Source organism: Cataglyphis hispanica, chromosome 14, assembly GCF_021464435.1.
Source record: "Cataglyphis hispanica isolate Lineage 1 chromosome 14, ULB_Chis1_1.0, whole genome shotgun sequence".
NCBI classification, from domain to species: Eukaryota; Metazoa; Arthropoda; class Insecta; order Hymenoptera; family Formicidae; genus Cataglyphis; species Cataglyphis hispanica.
Window position 1 is genome coordinate 1332279 of NC_065967.1, and position 14810 is coordinate 1347088.

A 14810-nucleotide genomic window follows, 5' to 3' on the forward strand; every position below is an offset into this window, starting at 1 on the left:
TCGACGACACCGGGTTGCCGCCGCTCTCATCCCCGCCAACCCCTTATCTATCATCGCCGCGGGGTGCTAGGCCGATATTGTCGCGTCTGCGCGATGAACAACAGTTGGGAGACAGTCGGGCCGGACGGCTTTGCGATAGAGACGTGCCGCCACGTCGTGCGGCGTCGGGGGGACGCGCGTTAACCCCTCGCCAACCTCGTAAAAACACCTGGCCGAGGTGTTGACGGCATCCCGGCGACGACAACCGACTCTTGGTCACAAACATCCTCCGTGAACGATCATGAACAGCTCGCCGCAGAACACCAACAGCACCGGCGGACAGCGGCGGACAACCGGTATCGACAACAGTGACGAGGAGGAATGGAGCGGCGTCGTCGAATGTGTAATTACTCTCTCCTTCTCTCTCACCCTGCGTTATTCGCATTGAGAAATTATCCCACTCACATCACGTGAATATTTATTTCTAAATTGATTTTTAAATTCTTATCTGCTAATTCTTCTGTTTCGTCATTTTTTTTTTTTATCGAAGATCGCGTAAAACAGATAACTTCCTTTTTTTTCTCTTTATCAAATGCAATATTGTGTAGTTGCTTAAAGTAGCTCCAGGCTTAACGTTACGATTCAGCGATAAGTATTTTTTTTCCTCAGGCTGTCCTTGAAAGAAGCAAGTCCGAAAGAGCCGTACGCGCTGATGAAGACAGACGTCGACGGACGATTATCGTTGAAAAGAAGAATGGCACGTACGGTTTCACGTTACAGGTAATGCTTATATATATTACCGCATCATGTACAATAAATGTGATATCTCGATCTCTGACGCTATTACGCCACTCATTCTATTAAAATTCGCAAAACTAGAAAATTGTAATGAACAAGTTAAACATGTTTTATTTACGAGTATCTTGATTTTATTTTAATCACTAGTAATTTAATCTCGATTAATTCGATAGAGCTATGGAATACATTATAAGAGGGAGCAGGAGATAGAAATGGTCACGTATGTGGACTACGTGGAATACGATGGACCAGCGTTCAAAGCTGGTATGCGAGAGGGTGACGTAATACTGTCTATAAACGGTCACGAGATGGACAGAGCCGATCACAAGACTCTTGTGAACTTTATCAAGAACTGTGATACCAGAATGCGGATGGTCGTGTCCTTTGAAGACTGTGTTAGAAAGGTAAAAAGAGATTTGATTTTCTTATATATTGATGATATTTTTACAATCTTAAAATTTTAATCACATATCAACGTGATTTTTTCTTCCACTCTAATAGCAATGCATGCAAATATTGCTACATCAATCGTCGAAAATATACACGATATTTTAGGTGGAATTACATATGCGTTACATCGAATTGCAACGCGCCCTCCAGTCTCGCCTGGGTGAATTGGAGAGACTATGCGAGAGAGAACGGTCTATTCTAATGGGCCGATGGAAGACCCATTCACTGCCAGCGCGCAAGAGAACGCCTAATAGCATCGTCGGCACTAACCCTAATCAACCATCGCCTTCTTCTAGTTTCAATTCTTCCACGATCCAGTGCTGCCGGCCAGCAACCTCTACCGAACACCTTCTACTTTATAATGTGGTAGCTGTTATTTACATTTAATATAAATGGAAAACAAAGAAAAAAATCAACGCTATAGAGTATACTTAAACTTTCTAAAATTATACATCTCTATATTTACAATTTTAATAATCTTAACATATATCTTTCAGTTCGCGGATGGACGACCCTATCTTATACCACGCAGCGCCGCTTGTCTCGTGACAGTCGGACCGCCTCGTTCTCGCAGCGATCATCATCACTTCCTGTCTAAGATGTCGAGCGAATCTGCAATGGCCGTAAGCTCTTCGCGTCACAGTTATCACCAGGCGAACGGTATGACGGGCACACCCGCGAAGAGCAAGTCTCATAAGCAGTCCTGTCAGCAGCAATCGTCCGGCGAAGGACCATCGTTGCATTCGGTTCCTCAGAACAATCTCTGCGTCGCTTGTATCTCCAGCGCGAATCGTCGCCGAGAACAGTCCGATAGCGGTAGTCTAGATGCTTATGATCTTGCCAGCCCCTGTTGTGATCCAAATTGCGTACCTAGTCGTCGACGTCGTGAGAAACAACGACGCGCTCGCAACGAGCAGACTCTTCATCAACAGCAACAGCAGCAGCAGCAGCAGCAGCAACAACAACAACAGCAGCAACAGCAGCAGGCTAGCATACAGCATCATCATGTTCAAGGACAAAGAGACCAACAACAACAGCAGCCTAACGCTCACAATTGCCCCCGCACGTCCGGTCATAGTCTTCATTCGATTACTAGTAGCGATGTCTCGACAACAGCCGACAGCGTCGCCTCTTGCTCCACCAGTCTTAGCACCGACACCCTATACTGGGATCCGAGCGTGCACCAGCGACCACCGCCGTGCCTTCAATACGCCAAGCCCAAGTCCTGGGACAATCTAACTACTAAAGCCTTCGGGGGCTATGGCTTCGGTTACGGTTATTTGGACACCGTGACTATCAAGACCCATAGCGCAGAACGTCCCGGTAAAGGATCGCATAGCGGTGGCAGCAGATCGAAGACGCCAATCGGCATCGTGCAGCGGAAGTCCAGCGGTACCAGCGGCAGTACCGTGTATTCGACAGCCACGAGTTCAACAGTCACGAGTCGGCACTTTCAGCCGACAAAGTCGACGGAAAGCTTATTGATCGCGCCAGGTCCATACCAGGGCGATCTCGATCAGGCTAGTTTAAGCTGCGAATGCCTGGATAGCGGCGGCGGATCTAGCTCGCGATTCATTCAGCTAGATAAGCACAAACGCGGCGACGATACGGCGGGATACATCCCGCCAACCCACGCGCAAGTTAGACATCGACGGTCTAGTCATTCCGATGGAAAATTACGGGCTATCAATAACTCCGAAGTCACGCGATTGTAATATCTCCTTTAAATATATTATTAAGATGATAAAGCATCAACGTAAATGTTGCTCGCATTTTATTTCGTTAGTCGAGAAAATGAAATCAAGATAATGATCGAATTGTTAACATATTGTCAGAAACGTCTTTAAAATTAAATGAAAATCTAAGTAATTTGTATCTCTAATCTCATCCCTACTCTCTCGTTTAGATATTCCTAAATCTTTAGATCAAAGTTACAAACATCTGATGCCATCTCTGTCTTTCCCTTATTATATAGTTGTCATAAAAGTCGCGAAGATCTTTACTTTGTGTATGCTTTTAATTCATATTGACATTCTATATTACCAACTGTCAGTTAATCCGTATGCATATTATTAAATTTTTCTGATAAATTGCATTCTCTATTAAAAAGATTATTAAAGTTGCGAGATCACTTGAAATATAGTTGTTGATTACATAATATTTATCCACGTAACAAAATAAATATTATTTCTAAATTAATTTAGAAATGTTTCGAACGCAATAAAAATTAAAAGAAGTTTCTGTTCAATAAATACTGTTATTTTCAACATACTGGTTTATAGTCAAACATTCTATAACTTAACATATTTTTAACTTAGAATAACTACTAACAATGCGCACTCTTAAACACACTTTGGCCATTTTGTTCATATACACATATTACAAAGGGTACAATCTTTCTTTAATTACACTTCATATCCTGTCTATATACATATATACGTACATACGTATACATATGAATGCAATTGCGTGCGCATACATAGATGTATTCACAATCGATTCGTACAACTTCACCCTGCATGGCTGTGTCTGTGTTGTATATGTATGTGTGTATATGTATTTACTTACATAACACACGTGCCATACTTTACGGTACGCAATAAATATATACATAACTTAGCATATACGTTCGTGTATGTATGTCTGTATCGCAGCATGAACCATCGAGCCGAAAAACAAATTATGCCATTATCTACCCTTCCTCTTTCCTTGCCTTAAATGCACATTCGCGTCCTATGTCATAGACGTATTCGAAATCTTTTAACTTTTCGAGTTAGAAAGAAGCTTTCGTGACGGATTAACTAATGTGTATTTTACAGCAAGAAGATTGCTGAAATCTTACTCCCTTCAAATTTTATTTTTCTTAGATCATCATTTTTGGAAATAAAATCCATAAGATCCTCAAACATTTATATTCTAAAATTTTTGAGTATTCAAATCTTCAAATATATCGATACTATAATAAGATGGTTGTTTTCTCAGATCCTTAGGCTTTTAATTCTTAAGTTTTAATATCTTCAATCTCTAGATCGTAGAGTAGAATCCTCGCAATCTTCGAAGTCTATGATCACGTCGTGTATCTTTGGATTTTCACATCCTCGGATTCTAGGACTTTTTTAAATAAATATTTCTAAATTATCAAATCTTTAACATTATTTAGAATTCTCAAAACTTAGAATTCAAAGTTCCTATTGCTAAATTATTCACTTTCTCTAATTTACAGGATTATAGGAAAAACACTAAAACTGTCTAAATTATCGCGTACATGCGATTGCAACTTTTCTGTAAAGGACAACATAATTTCACCTCGAAATACCTTAAATACGTTTTTCATACAGAAGTGGAGCAGATTGGATTATGAAAAGATGTGCCTCGTTGTTCTTCAGGAGAAACATCGGGCTTCAAAAGACACTTTCAAATGGCTTTCTTCGAATTTTCGTTACTCGCGTTGAATAAATGCGCATACTCTGTTCGGTTCGATAGTTCTGTCAAAACGTCCTCTGCAAAAAATCAATCGGCTCGGAAAAAGAGTTCTCATCTTGCGTCATGTTAATTGTTGGAAGAAAATAAAATTCAAAAAAAATATTTACCGAAGCCCACTGTGTTGTGAACGTTTTGCTTTCTGGCCTGCTGAAAAATCCTATTGGACTCCTCCGCTTGCATGTGTAACGATAACCTCAAGGCTTTCCTGAGTTCCGACTGTGTCAAACACATTGTCATTTTCGAACCGCATACCTATGACACAATGTGATCGCGTAAAAATAAAAGTTAATATGTTATGTATATGGTACAGCTATAATCGTGCATACTCACATCGAATGCAATCTTGACCTTGTCTAATTCCGAAGATGCATTCGCCGTCGCCAGCACAGTGAAGATGTATTCTTCAAGATCGATCTTTCCTTGTCCGAGCTGCAAAAACAAAATATTAATTTTCTCTTCGAGATTCTAATTTATTCACATGTATGTGCTTCAATTTTATTATACGCACCCTGTCATGAATACGAAACAGTTGCTGAGTGGTTGGATCCCTTTTGTCTAGTCTAAGAATCTGCGCAAATTCTTGCAGATTTACCTCGCCAAAATTGTTTGTCTTCTTCTGAACGAGCTCTTCTTCCACCTTTGATGCCACTAAACTGCGATAAGTGTATTGAAGTTATATTTATTTTTAATATATATTATTAATTTTTAATTAAAAATGAAAAATATATTAATAATATTAAATAATATAAATAATTGCGATATATTCTAATAATTAATTCATTAATTAATTATGAAATATCTTTAATATTCTATATGTTTATATTATTCTTTATTTACCCCAATTTATATCGAAGTTTATGAGTTTTTACGATAGTAGACGTATGTGGTAGATGCAATTGATGAGCCTTTCTAATAATTCGACAATCATCATACGTGTAATCCGAAACGGGAATTTTCAATGCTCTATAAAGTCAAAAAATAATTTTTTTTAAAGGTTTAGACTTTTTAGAATTTATTGCCCATTACACACGAAAACTCACTCCGCCATAAGACGTCGTACATTGTTTGCATACAATTTGGGATCTAGCTTCTCCGCCTCGCTAGGATTGTAGACGGGTAGAAACTCGATCTCACAGCTGCTATTTAACTGCGTTAAAGTCAACCACAGCAACTTTAATCTGCAACGAATGTAACACGCAACAGGTGAAGACTCCAACCAGACCGTAAGAAAACAGAGATAGATAAGAATAAAAGAAGAGATAATTTTCTCTTCTCTGTACTTACGCGCCAGGACCTTCCCACGTCCACGTTACCGTGTCCAATTTGTTAGGATATCTGATACACACTGGTTGTACCGGCACACCGGGATAAAAGGCACCCGATTTGAAGGTAATTAAGCATGACCGATTTGTACATGTTCCTTCAGGAAATATCATAACCTGCGGAAGTCGATTGCAACTATAAATGCGAAAGTAGTGATTTACGTTATCTTGATTACAAGTTTGCGTGCATCTCTCACCCATGAATTATTTAGAATATTATAGAAGATCTCTACAACATCTCTACAAACTCTCACGATAATAATATAATATTGCTCTTACCTGGGGCCAATCCTCCTTGGAAGTAGTTCTCTCGATTATCTCCTTAATGGTATTCTGACGAGAATTTGGATCTTCCCTCCACACGTAGACCGGCTGCGTATAGTTGATGAGCTCTGTATGTGCCAAATGTCGAAAGACATAAATATAGTTGCTTTTTCAAATACCAATTATGATAATTATGATTTGGACTTTGCGTGATTCTATTTGACTCGAATCAATTATTATTAGTTTGCGCAAGTAATTAATCTCGGAATAAGGCAAGAATTTTACGAACGAATTATCATGACTTGTTATTGAACGAAATTAATTGCAACATTTTTGCACAGCAAATTATTTTGAAAATGATAAGCCTGTTGATTATTGTTTCATTAAATCGCAATAAAATATTAACTAGTAACGTTTTTGCAAAGATATATTTGCTCTACAATAATTTGTTGTACAAAATGGTGAATGAGATTCCTATATTAATCAGTTTTATAGGTATTATATATATATATATATATATATATATATATATATATATATATATATATATATATATAATTCTCTATTAAACCCTCCCTTGTTGGACAAGAAATTAATGTTTAGCTGACTTTAACAAAGCCAACACCGACATAAATGAAGCGCGTTTAATGGTCATTGCTATCCGTAATAATTATCTATGAGATCTTTTCTGTTATGCGATCTTACAATGCCACTACAGACCACTTCCACATTGACTAATAGTGCCGATATTTCTGTTTAAAATGACCTCGCGTAGACTACAGTATGTTGAGATTTTAGGTCAAGACTTTCTCCTAGGAGTACAATCTGATGTCATTATTTTTTAGTTGGCTCATATCCTGTCGCACACAAGTATTCAAAATTGTATAGCGTAAATATCTTTTAACTACCTCTCGGATAAAGTAATAAAATAAAGTGATTTTAAATAAAATAAATTTTTAATAAATACATATTTGCAAAAAATAATAAAAGAATATAAGATGATAAAGAATATATAAAAAGGAATTTTAAAAAGATAATATTAAAAGATGGTAAGAGATAGTAAATTTATTTAAAAAAAATAAAGGAAACAAAAATGTAGCACCTACTTCCTATAAATGGATTTAATCCCGATTCTCGTCTGACGATGATGGATGGAAATCCGGTGACGTAAACGATGCCGCCGTCGATGAAGGTCGAGTGCGGCGCGAGGACTAGAATCGGCGCTTCCGATCTGGAAGCCTGTTTCCCTCGGACCACGATTTTCATTCCCCCAGCTTGATAAGTAAGTTGACCCACGAAACATATCCATGGCACTAATTTGCTGTGAGTTTCAACCGACAAGGTACATGCAATGGAATTACTCGAAAATACTTGGAGTATTTAATTTATTGGAGCAACATATCGAACGGCGATAGTATCGCGAAAAGAACGCGGAGTTTCGGGCGCTCCAAAGTACCTGGATCAGTTTGGTACGAAAGAGAGAAACGCGCTATGAACAGGTATATCCGATGCACTTTCTATACCCGATTGTGTGATAGAAAGGAAGGAGACGAGAAGAGATGGTGAAAGCGTTCGGATTAATAACTCAAATTTTGACAATCGAGAAGTGTCGCAAACATCAAATTTACACATATGTATACACGTATCGAGACTTCTTTCTGATGCGATAACAATGACCCATTTATTTTCATAAATATTAAGGCCGAAAGATATACATCTTGATCTATATATTTTTTAATAATATTGCATACAAGCAAAATTGATAAATAGAGACATTGAATAATACACATCAAAAAGTTTATAAGCAGTGCTAATATTTAATCCTTAACCTGAGTTTGAATTAAATGCAGTTTAACTTGTTTGTCAAAAGATGAAATAAAATAAAACACGCAATTTTTAAAAACCAAGTTACCAACAATTGTTAAAAATACAGTTAGTTGCCGAAGAATAAATCCCATTCACCATATATGCATATATGAATATTATGTACAATAAAAAAATTAATGAATAGAAAAATTGTAAGTTTCTGATATCAGACTAAAATCTTTTATTTCTACAAAGATACAAGAGAGAGATCGCAAATCTAAATCTAAATTTAAAAAAACCATTTATACTATTTATACTATCGATTCAATACAATATTAAGTTTATTTTAAGACACATGTAGATATTCAAAGTCTCCCTCGACCAAAAATATAATCGATCTCTCCCTTATATCGGTTAATTTGGTTCGTCAATGGGCGACAATGCGATGATGAGCGACCTACTTCCGAAGAAAGGGAGGCGGCTACTCTCCCCTTTGGCAACGATGCTCGGCCCGCCAAGGTACACGACCGGAAGTGCATCGAAGAAGCTGGAATGCGGGGCGAGTGCCAGTACCGGCGCATCCTTAGTCTCCGCTTTCCGGCCCTTGACCTTCAGATGATGAAATCCACCGCAGAGAAATAATGCCCGCATCATCCAGCAGATCACGACGCGCATGTCTCTGTTTTTAAGTAGTTTAATTTGCAGTATGCATGCACACCATGCAACTCACTACTTTTACTCTCAGGAAGTCTAAAGTGATTAGCGGGATTCACAAGCAATCTTTGGAATTCGGCCATTATGAGAGATTATGACCGTTTCGATAAATGCTATATTTATAGCTCACAGAGATCATTAGATTTAAAAAACAATTGTAAATTCTTAGAAAATATTTGGAAGTTATGAAATTTATATAAAAAAAAAAAAAAACTTATCTAGAAGTGCTTTACATTTTTGCAAATGCACATTTACACGAAAAGGATTAATTTACTTTTATTAATAAACTTTTTATTTATAAACTTATATAAAATAAACTTTAATTTAAATGACTAGCTAATTTCTTATAATACTACAGTTACATAATTCGAAAAAGTATATTCCCTTCATAAATCATAAAAAAAGTTGTAAAACTACTTCATATCCTGTGCTCTAACCAATATCTAGTTAAAGATATCTTGCAATTAGAATTATTTCGATAAGTTAAACTTTTATAACTTTTCACTATTATATAAAGTTATTTTGTAGACTTTCTGCGTGTGGCGAGACCTTGACAGTGACTATGTATGACTAAATTATGAAAAAAAATAGGTAATTAAAGATTAGATAAGTGTTATCACTTTACAGCTAAATGCGCTTTAACTAACTCTTTTTGTCTATATATTAATTTACAAAATAATACTTTGGTTTAATATCACCTTAATAATATACAACTTTATTTACAAATTTAAGGCATTATGAATAATTGATGTTAAAATTATAAAATCAAGAAATATCTTAGTCTCTCGTGAACAAATTCCGAGATTATTGATTATCTGTCACAAGATGTTAAATAAGTCACTAGTAAGTTATTAAATGAAACAGACACACAGACTAAGATTCATAAACAAAAGTGTTCTATTGTATATGAAAACGTTTGAGTAAAAACAGAATCGTAAGCAATATTTTAGACAAATATCTAATCTTATCTCATAAAAGAACGTATATTATTAACGTTTTCTTTTTTTCTTTTATTAATTAATCGAGACTCATTGATCTCGTTAGCTGTAACCTCCACATATCGCCTTTAATTTTAATTCAACAAAAAAAAAATTGTTAAATACTCTCTAAAAAATTATTAAAAAATCGAAAGCCAAGTTCTAGATCTAAAGATCTCTGAGGACGCATATTCAAAGATCTAAATAATGCGAGTTTAATTTGTTAGTAAAGCGAGGTGATACATCATCACAGAGAAAAGCTTAAAAAGCAATCCCAAAGGGTTAATGTCATTGTGAATATAGATAGAAATAGTCTCGAATTAAGATTAAGGAATGACCGTTTTCCTCTCGGCGAGATTATCGCACTGGTAGGTGCTGCTTAAACATACCGCCTCCAGCCTGTAAGAGGAGCTCGCCGAAGATCTTCCTCAGACACTCCATGCAGACCTAGACAAGCCAACAACCACGCAAGTATCATCAAAGTCGTGATGGCGGCTAGTCTGACCGGCAAGAGGGCGATTGTCAGGAATATTGTCTGAAACAATAAATATTCTTATGTCAATTTTTTGGGGATATTAATTTTTGATTAAATTTGACATATTATATTATACTAATTACTATATTAATTATCTTAATTACTCTTATCACACACGGACGAATATGTAAATATAAAATCAAAAGGTCAAATGAATAGAAGTGAAAAGATTTGCTTTAAATAATCCAATGACATATGTAAATTATATTTATAATTATAATTGTAAATGTTATCTAAATGTTAGCGCTTGAAGTATAAATTGAAGAAACTTATATTTAGAAAATTATTAAAAATTTAATAAATTTATTAAATTGACACTATTATATCTTTTCTCGATGTGTCGCAGGACCGCGTGCTAAAATGGGATAGACAGGTAAGTATGTAAGTATGTAATTGGATCGGACCAACTCGTTGCTATCATGCGGTCAAGGTTACAATACGCTCATCAGTGGCTTCAACTTCTCGTCTGGTAAAAGGAAAGAGAAAGAAAGAATGAAAAGGAGGAAAGAGATTGTACGCGAGTACCGTTCGTTATGTTTCACTGTTCCGTTAACCGTACACATCAGTGGTGATCAGTCGCTCGTCCCCTCTCGCTTTATCTTCTTCAAGAAATGAATGCATAAGACACCGTTAAATATGTGATACACGAAGACAAGTCAGATATCTGTGCCATGAATAATTTTATCAATTAAATCTATGTTCTGTTATAGAATTAATATTACTGTTGATATTCATTTATAAACATAAGTGTAATAAAAATTTTTTCTATAAACGAGAGTGAAAGTAAAACAAGAACTGGGTCAAAGATTAAAATGTAGAACTTAAAAATAAATATCTCATAAATATTAAAACAGTGTTTCAGGGCAAAATTTTAAATTAAAATCAATGATAATCGACTTATTTGTGTTATGTTAATCATCGATCGAACAAATTATGTACAATATCGAAGGACTCATAAATTACAATTTTATTATAACAAGTCGAGTTATATATCAACATATATTAACATAGAATAAAAAGTATATAATACATTATAAAAAATATACGCTGATTATATATAGAGTATAAAATAGACGAAAAATATATAGATATAATATTATACAGGATACTTTGCATACTCTGAAATTTGAAGAAGTTACCTTAAAGTAAATTAAGATAGAATCATTGAAAGTAAAAACATGATATTGCACATTCTATGTCAAAGCACATATCAAAACGAATCTCATAAACTATCTCGTAAACCATTAACTTTTTAATAATTCTGTTTCAACATTTTTATGTAACGAATTTTTATAATAACGAAGAAAATTTATATATACAAGGAAAATGATATAGTTTCATTAAAAAATAAAGAATGATATCTTATCTTTTTGATAATCTTTTACATTTTTAGGTATTTCACTGAGATATTTAAAATAAAAATTCTAGTGATATATATATATATATATATATATATATATATATATATATAAAATTTAATTTTTTATTTAATTGTCAATTTTCTTTTTATGAAGTAGTATTCATTTATAATTTGATCCCATTGGCATAAATCATTCCGTTCTTAATTCACTCGTATCGCCTAGAATGTAGGCTTTCTACGCGTTCAGACTTCACCGATGTTTTAACAAGAGAAAGCCTTCGGTCCACAGAAGAGTGCTATTTGCGTCGTGTTAATATTTAGAAAAGTATACATCACGATTTTAATGCTTCGATAATGTGTATAACGACAAAAAGTCGTTGATCTTGCTACTATTCACAAAAAACGTGCTGCGGAAATGATTTCAACGAGTGGCGAAGGCTATTTTGCATTTTCTTGCCAAGTAATGTAGATCGCGATAGAAATGTGTTTTTAGATCCTTAGATCTTTAAAAATTTACATGCACACGTTGCAGGCAAATAATTGAAATTCTGTGAATTCTGATATATGATTCATATATACACACAGTTGTCATATCCTGATATCAAACTATTGTAACGTAATTGAACGTCAAAAAATTAAAAAAAAAATGTTCGACTTAATATTTATATATATATATATATATATATATATATATATATATAAATATATATATATATATATAATTAATATTTATATATAAATAAATATTTCCAGATGATAGATTTGTCTAGGAGGAGCATCAACTAGTGAACGTACTTAGGTGACCTTGTTCGCGGTTAACATTTATGTCGAACATTGAAGTTCGAGAATGTGCCAAAGAAAAGTGGAACGGAAATTGCATACAAACAATATATGCCGTCCAACGTGCATATCGTCGCGACCCCGACCGTGGAATATCTCGGGAAATTGAATGACTTAACTTTTGTCCGGAGAAAGGATTAGGACACGTTAATCGTAATCGCAGAAAATTGGCCGCGTGACCGTTGACTACTATCTGACCAATTCCTGGTCACGACGTGAAAGTAACCACGACCAACTTGCGGAAAAACCGGCCAGTGCAAACACGATATCTCCTCGAGCATCTCGCAAATACTTTTACAATTATTTTCATGTTCTTATTTCGACACATTCTGAAACTCGCAATATCTTATATAACTGTGATATTATGTTGTTATAGGTATCTCTCATATGTATTGTACACACGGATTGGATTGTACGTGCTGTTTTAATACACGAAATGTAAATAAAATATTCGAATCTCTGAAAAATAAATCTCTCCATTTATCGCGAGATGATCATTCTCGTAATAAATCTCAAAAATAAATAAATATTGTACATTAAAAATAAATATATATATTATAAAATTGCGTGATAAAATTTATCAATTTTTCGAAAACCCGAACCGCATCCCTTAAATTATTTGCGCACAATTCTGATTGAATTGTCATCGCAACACTTTAATCGGTTCTCCAGAGCTCCATCGGGACACGATTAAAAATTTGCAAAAAAGTTTAACGCTAAACTGCGAAGTAGTTATCTAACACACACACACACGCCCGCACTTTGTTGGCATCGCGATCGAAGCACACCCCGCCTCGCGGCTCGGCGGCGACGGTGGCGGCGGCATCCCCCCAAAACTCATCCGCACGACCATCGATCCCAGGGAAGAAGCTGCTTTCGAGAGATACTGACCTTGAGCTTGTCGTAGGTCGAGCCAAGTTCGAGCCGATGCACGAAGGGATTGAGTATATCGGCGCCGAGCGACGCGGCGTCGACTTCGTCGGCATCCGCTCGCTCGTTCCTCGCGTCTCCGTTCATCCCGCGAAACGGAAGGAGAAAGGAAATTCTCCAACAACGTCCCCCGAGGTCTGCGGTAATGCTCCTCGACGGTCTTCCTTCTCGTTCAAGAGATAATACAGAGAGAAAGGAAGAAGACGCGACTATGAACGCGCGATATTAAACGAACACGGGACTCAAACGCGGAGGCAAACCGCATCGACGTAAATCGCGAGGAGCGAGAGCGTAACGAGCGCTCACACCCTTCCGAAAGGGTTAACGGTCGACGTTGGACTGGCGCTATTCGGACACGCGCCACTGCGACCGCGAGCGCTCCCGCATCTCCTTCTGCGAGCGGGCAAGCAAGCGAGCGCCGCCATCGGAGTCGAGCGATGCCGACGACCTGGTTTACGCTTGCTCGATGTTGCACCATGATTCATCCGCTTTGACAATAAAACTTCTCATTTGTATTCAAACAATATGCGTGTGCGAAACTATTGCTCTTTTTTTTTTTCAATAGTGTCTCCTTGCGAGCTGTCGCGTTCATCGCGTAATAATCTAAATTTGTCCAGCTGATAAACGCATGTTTGAGATTTTTCTTCGCTTATCATACCCACAGACTTTTATATTATACATTTTTTCTATATATTTTCATGTCACTTATTGACGTTGTATTCACATAAATGCGAAATTTTCTGCGAATAATTTTTTTCATATACAAGAAATTTGCGATTAAATTCTTTTCTGCTAAGAAAGAAAATATATATATTATTATATATATTATTTTCCGTGGTGATATTATAGCAAATATGTATAATGGCAACAATTATCGCTCACATATATATAATATGTACATAGACAGTTGTATACTTGCGCATGCCCAAAACTATGTATCGGTTAATAATTACTATTATTACTATTTAAATAATTGTTATTGTCAAAAAATAAAAGCAATATAAATTTTTGATATGGTTCTTTATGATATATATATGTATGCATACTGTCACCGATTTTGCGATTTTGTGTGTCAGATATAAATTTTATCTTTACAAGTATCTATCCTATCCTATACATACAAATATCGTTTTCTCATCAATGAAAGTCGTTATTAAAGAAATGCCGACAAATATCTCATCCCATTAAATCTTATCTCAAGCATAATTGAAAAATATTAATCGCTTTCTATTAATCGTTATTTATCTGACGATGAGAACGATTCAAATTTTTTAGAGGGATTATGTTTTTTTTCAACTTTGTAAAATAATTTTATAATTGACAGAATTACAATCGGACCACACTGTTAATTA

The 14810-nt window shown here is 35.8% G+C and overlaps 3 protein-coding genes across 5 annotated transcripts in view; 1 reads left to right on the top strand and 2 right to left on the bottom strand.

Moving 5' to 3' along the window:
- Nucleotides 1-14810, bottom strand: part of LOC126854371 (proton-coupled amino acid transporter-like protein pathetic) — a 54811-nt gene that overhangs the window by 15167 nt on the left and 24834 nt on the right. The gene's annotated exons all lie outside the window — the stretch shown is intronic.
- Nucleotides 108-3888, top strand: LOC126854364 (uncharacterized). Its single transcript, XM_050600978.1, has 5 exons — nt 108-382; nt 649-759; nt 951-1181; nt 1333-1593; nt 1725-3888. Exons 1-5 carry the CDS (start codon nt 281-283, stop codon nt 2940-2942), a joined length of 1923 nt encoding a protein of 640 aa, XP_050456935.1. The 5' UTR covers nt 108-280; the 3' UTR covers nt 2943-3888.
- Nucleotides 3465-13804, bottom strand: LOC126854370 (lysophosphatidylcholine acyltransferase). 3 transcript variants are annotated; one of them, XM_050600997.1, is made up of 11 exons: nt 13420-13804; nt 10183-10328; nt 7403-7617; nt 6312-6424; nt 5995-6149; nt 5751-5888; nt 5548-5673; nt 5219-5363; nt 5041-5139; nt 4818-4962; nt 3465-4727 (listed from the first exon to the last, which is right to left on the bottom strand). In XM_050600997.1, the coding sequence occupies exons 1-11, from the start codon at nt 13543-13545 to the stop codon at nt 4642-4644; spliced, it is 1494 nt and encodes a 497-aa protein (XP_050456954.1). In that variant the 5' UTR covers nt 13546-13804; the 3' UTR covers nt 3465-4641. The 3 variants fall into 3 exon arrangements, with proteins under 3 accessions (XP_050456954.1, XP_050456953.1, XP_050456955.1); XM_050600996.1 differs by lacking the exon at nt 7403-7617 and adding an exon at nt 8564-8781; XM_050600998.1 differs by lacking the exons at nt 7403-7617; nt 13420-13804 and adding exons at nt 8564-8781; nt 10854-10992.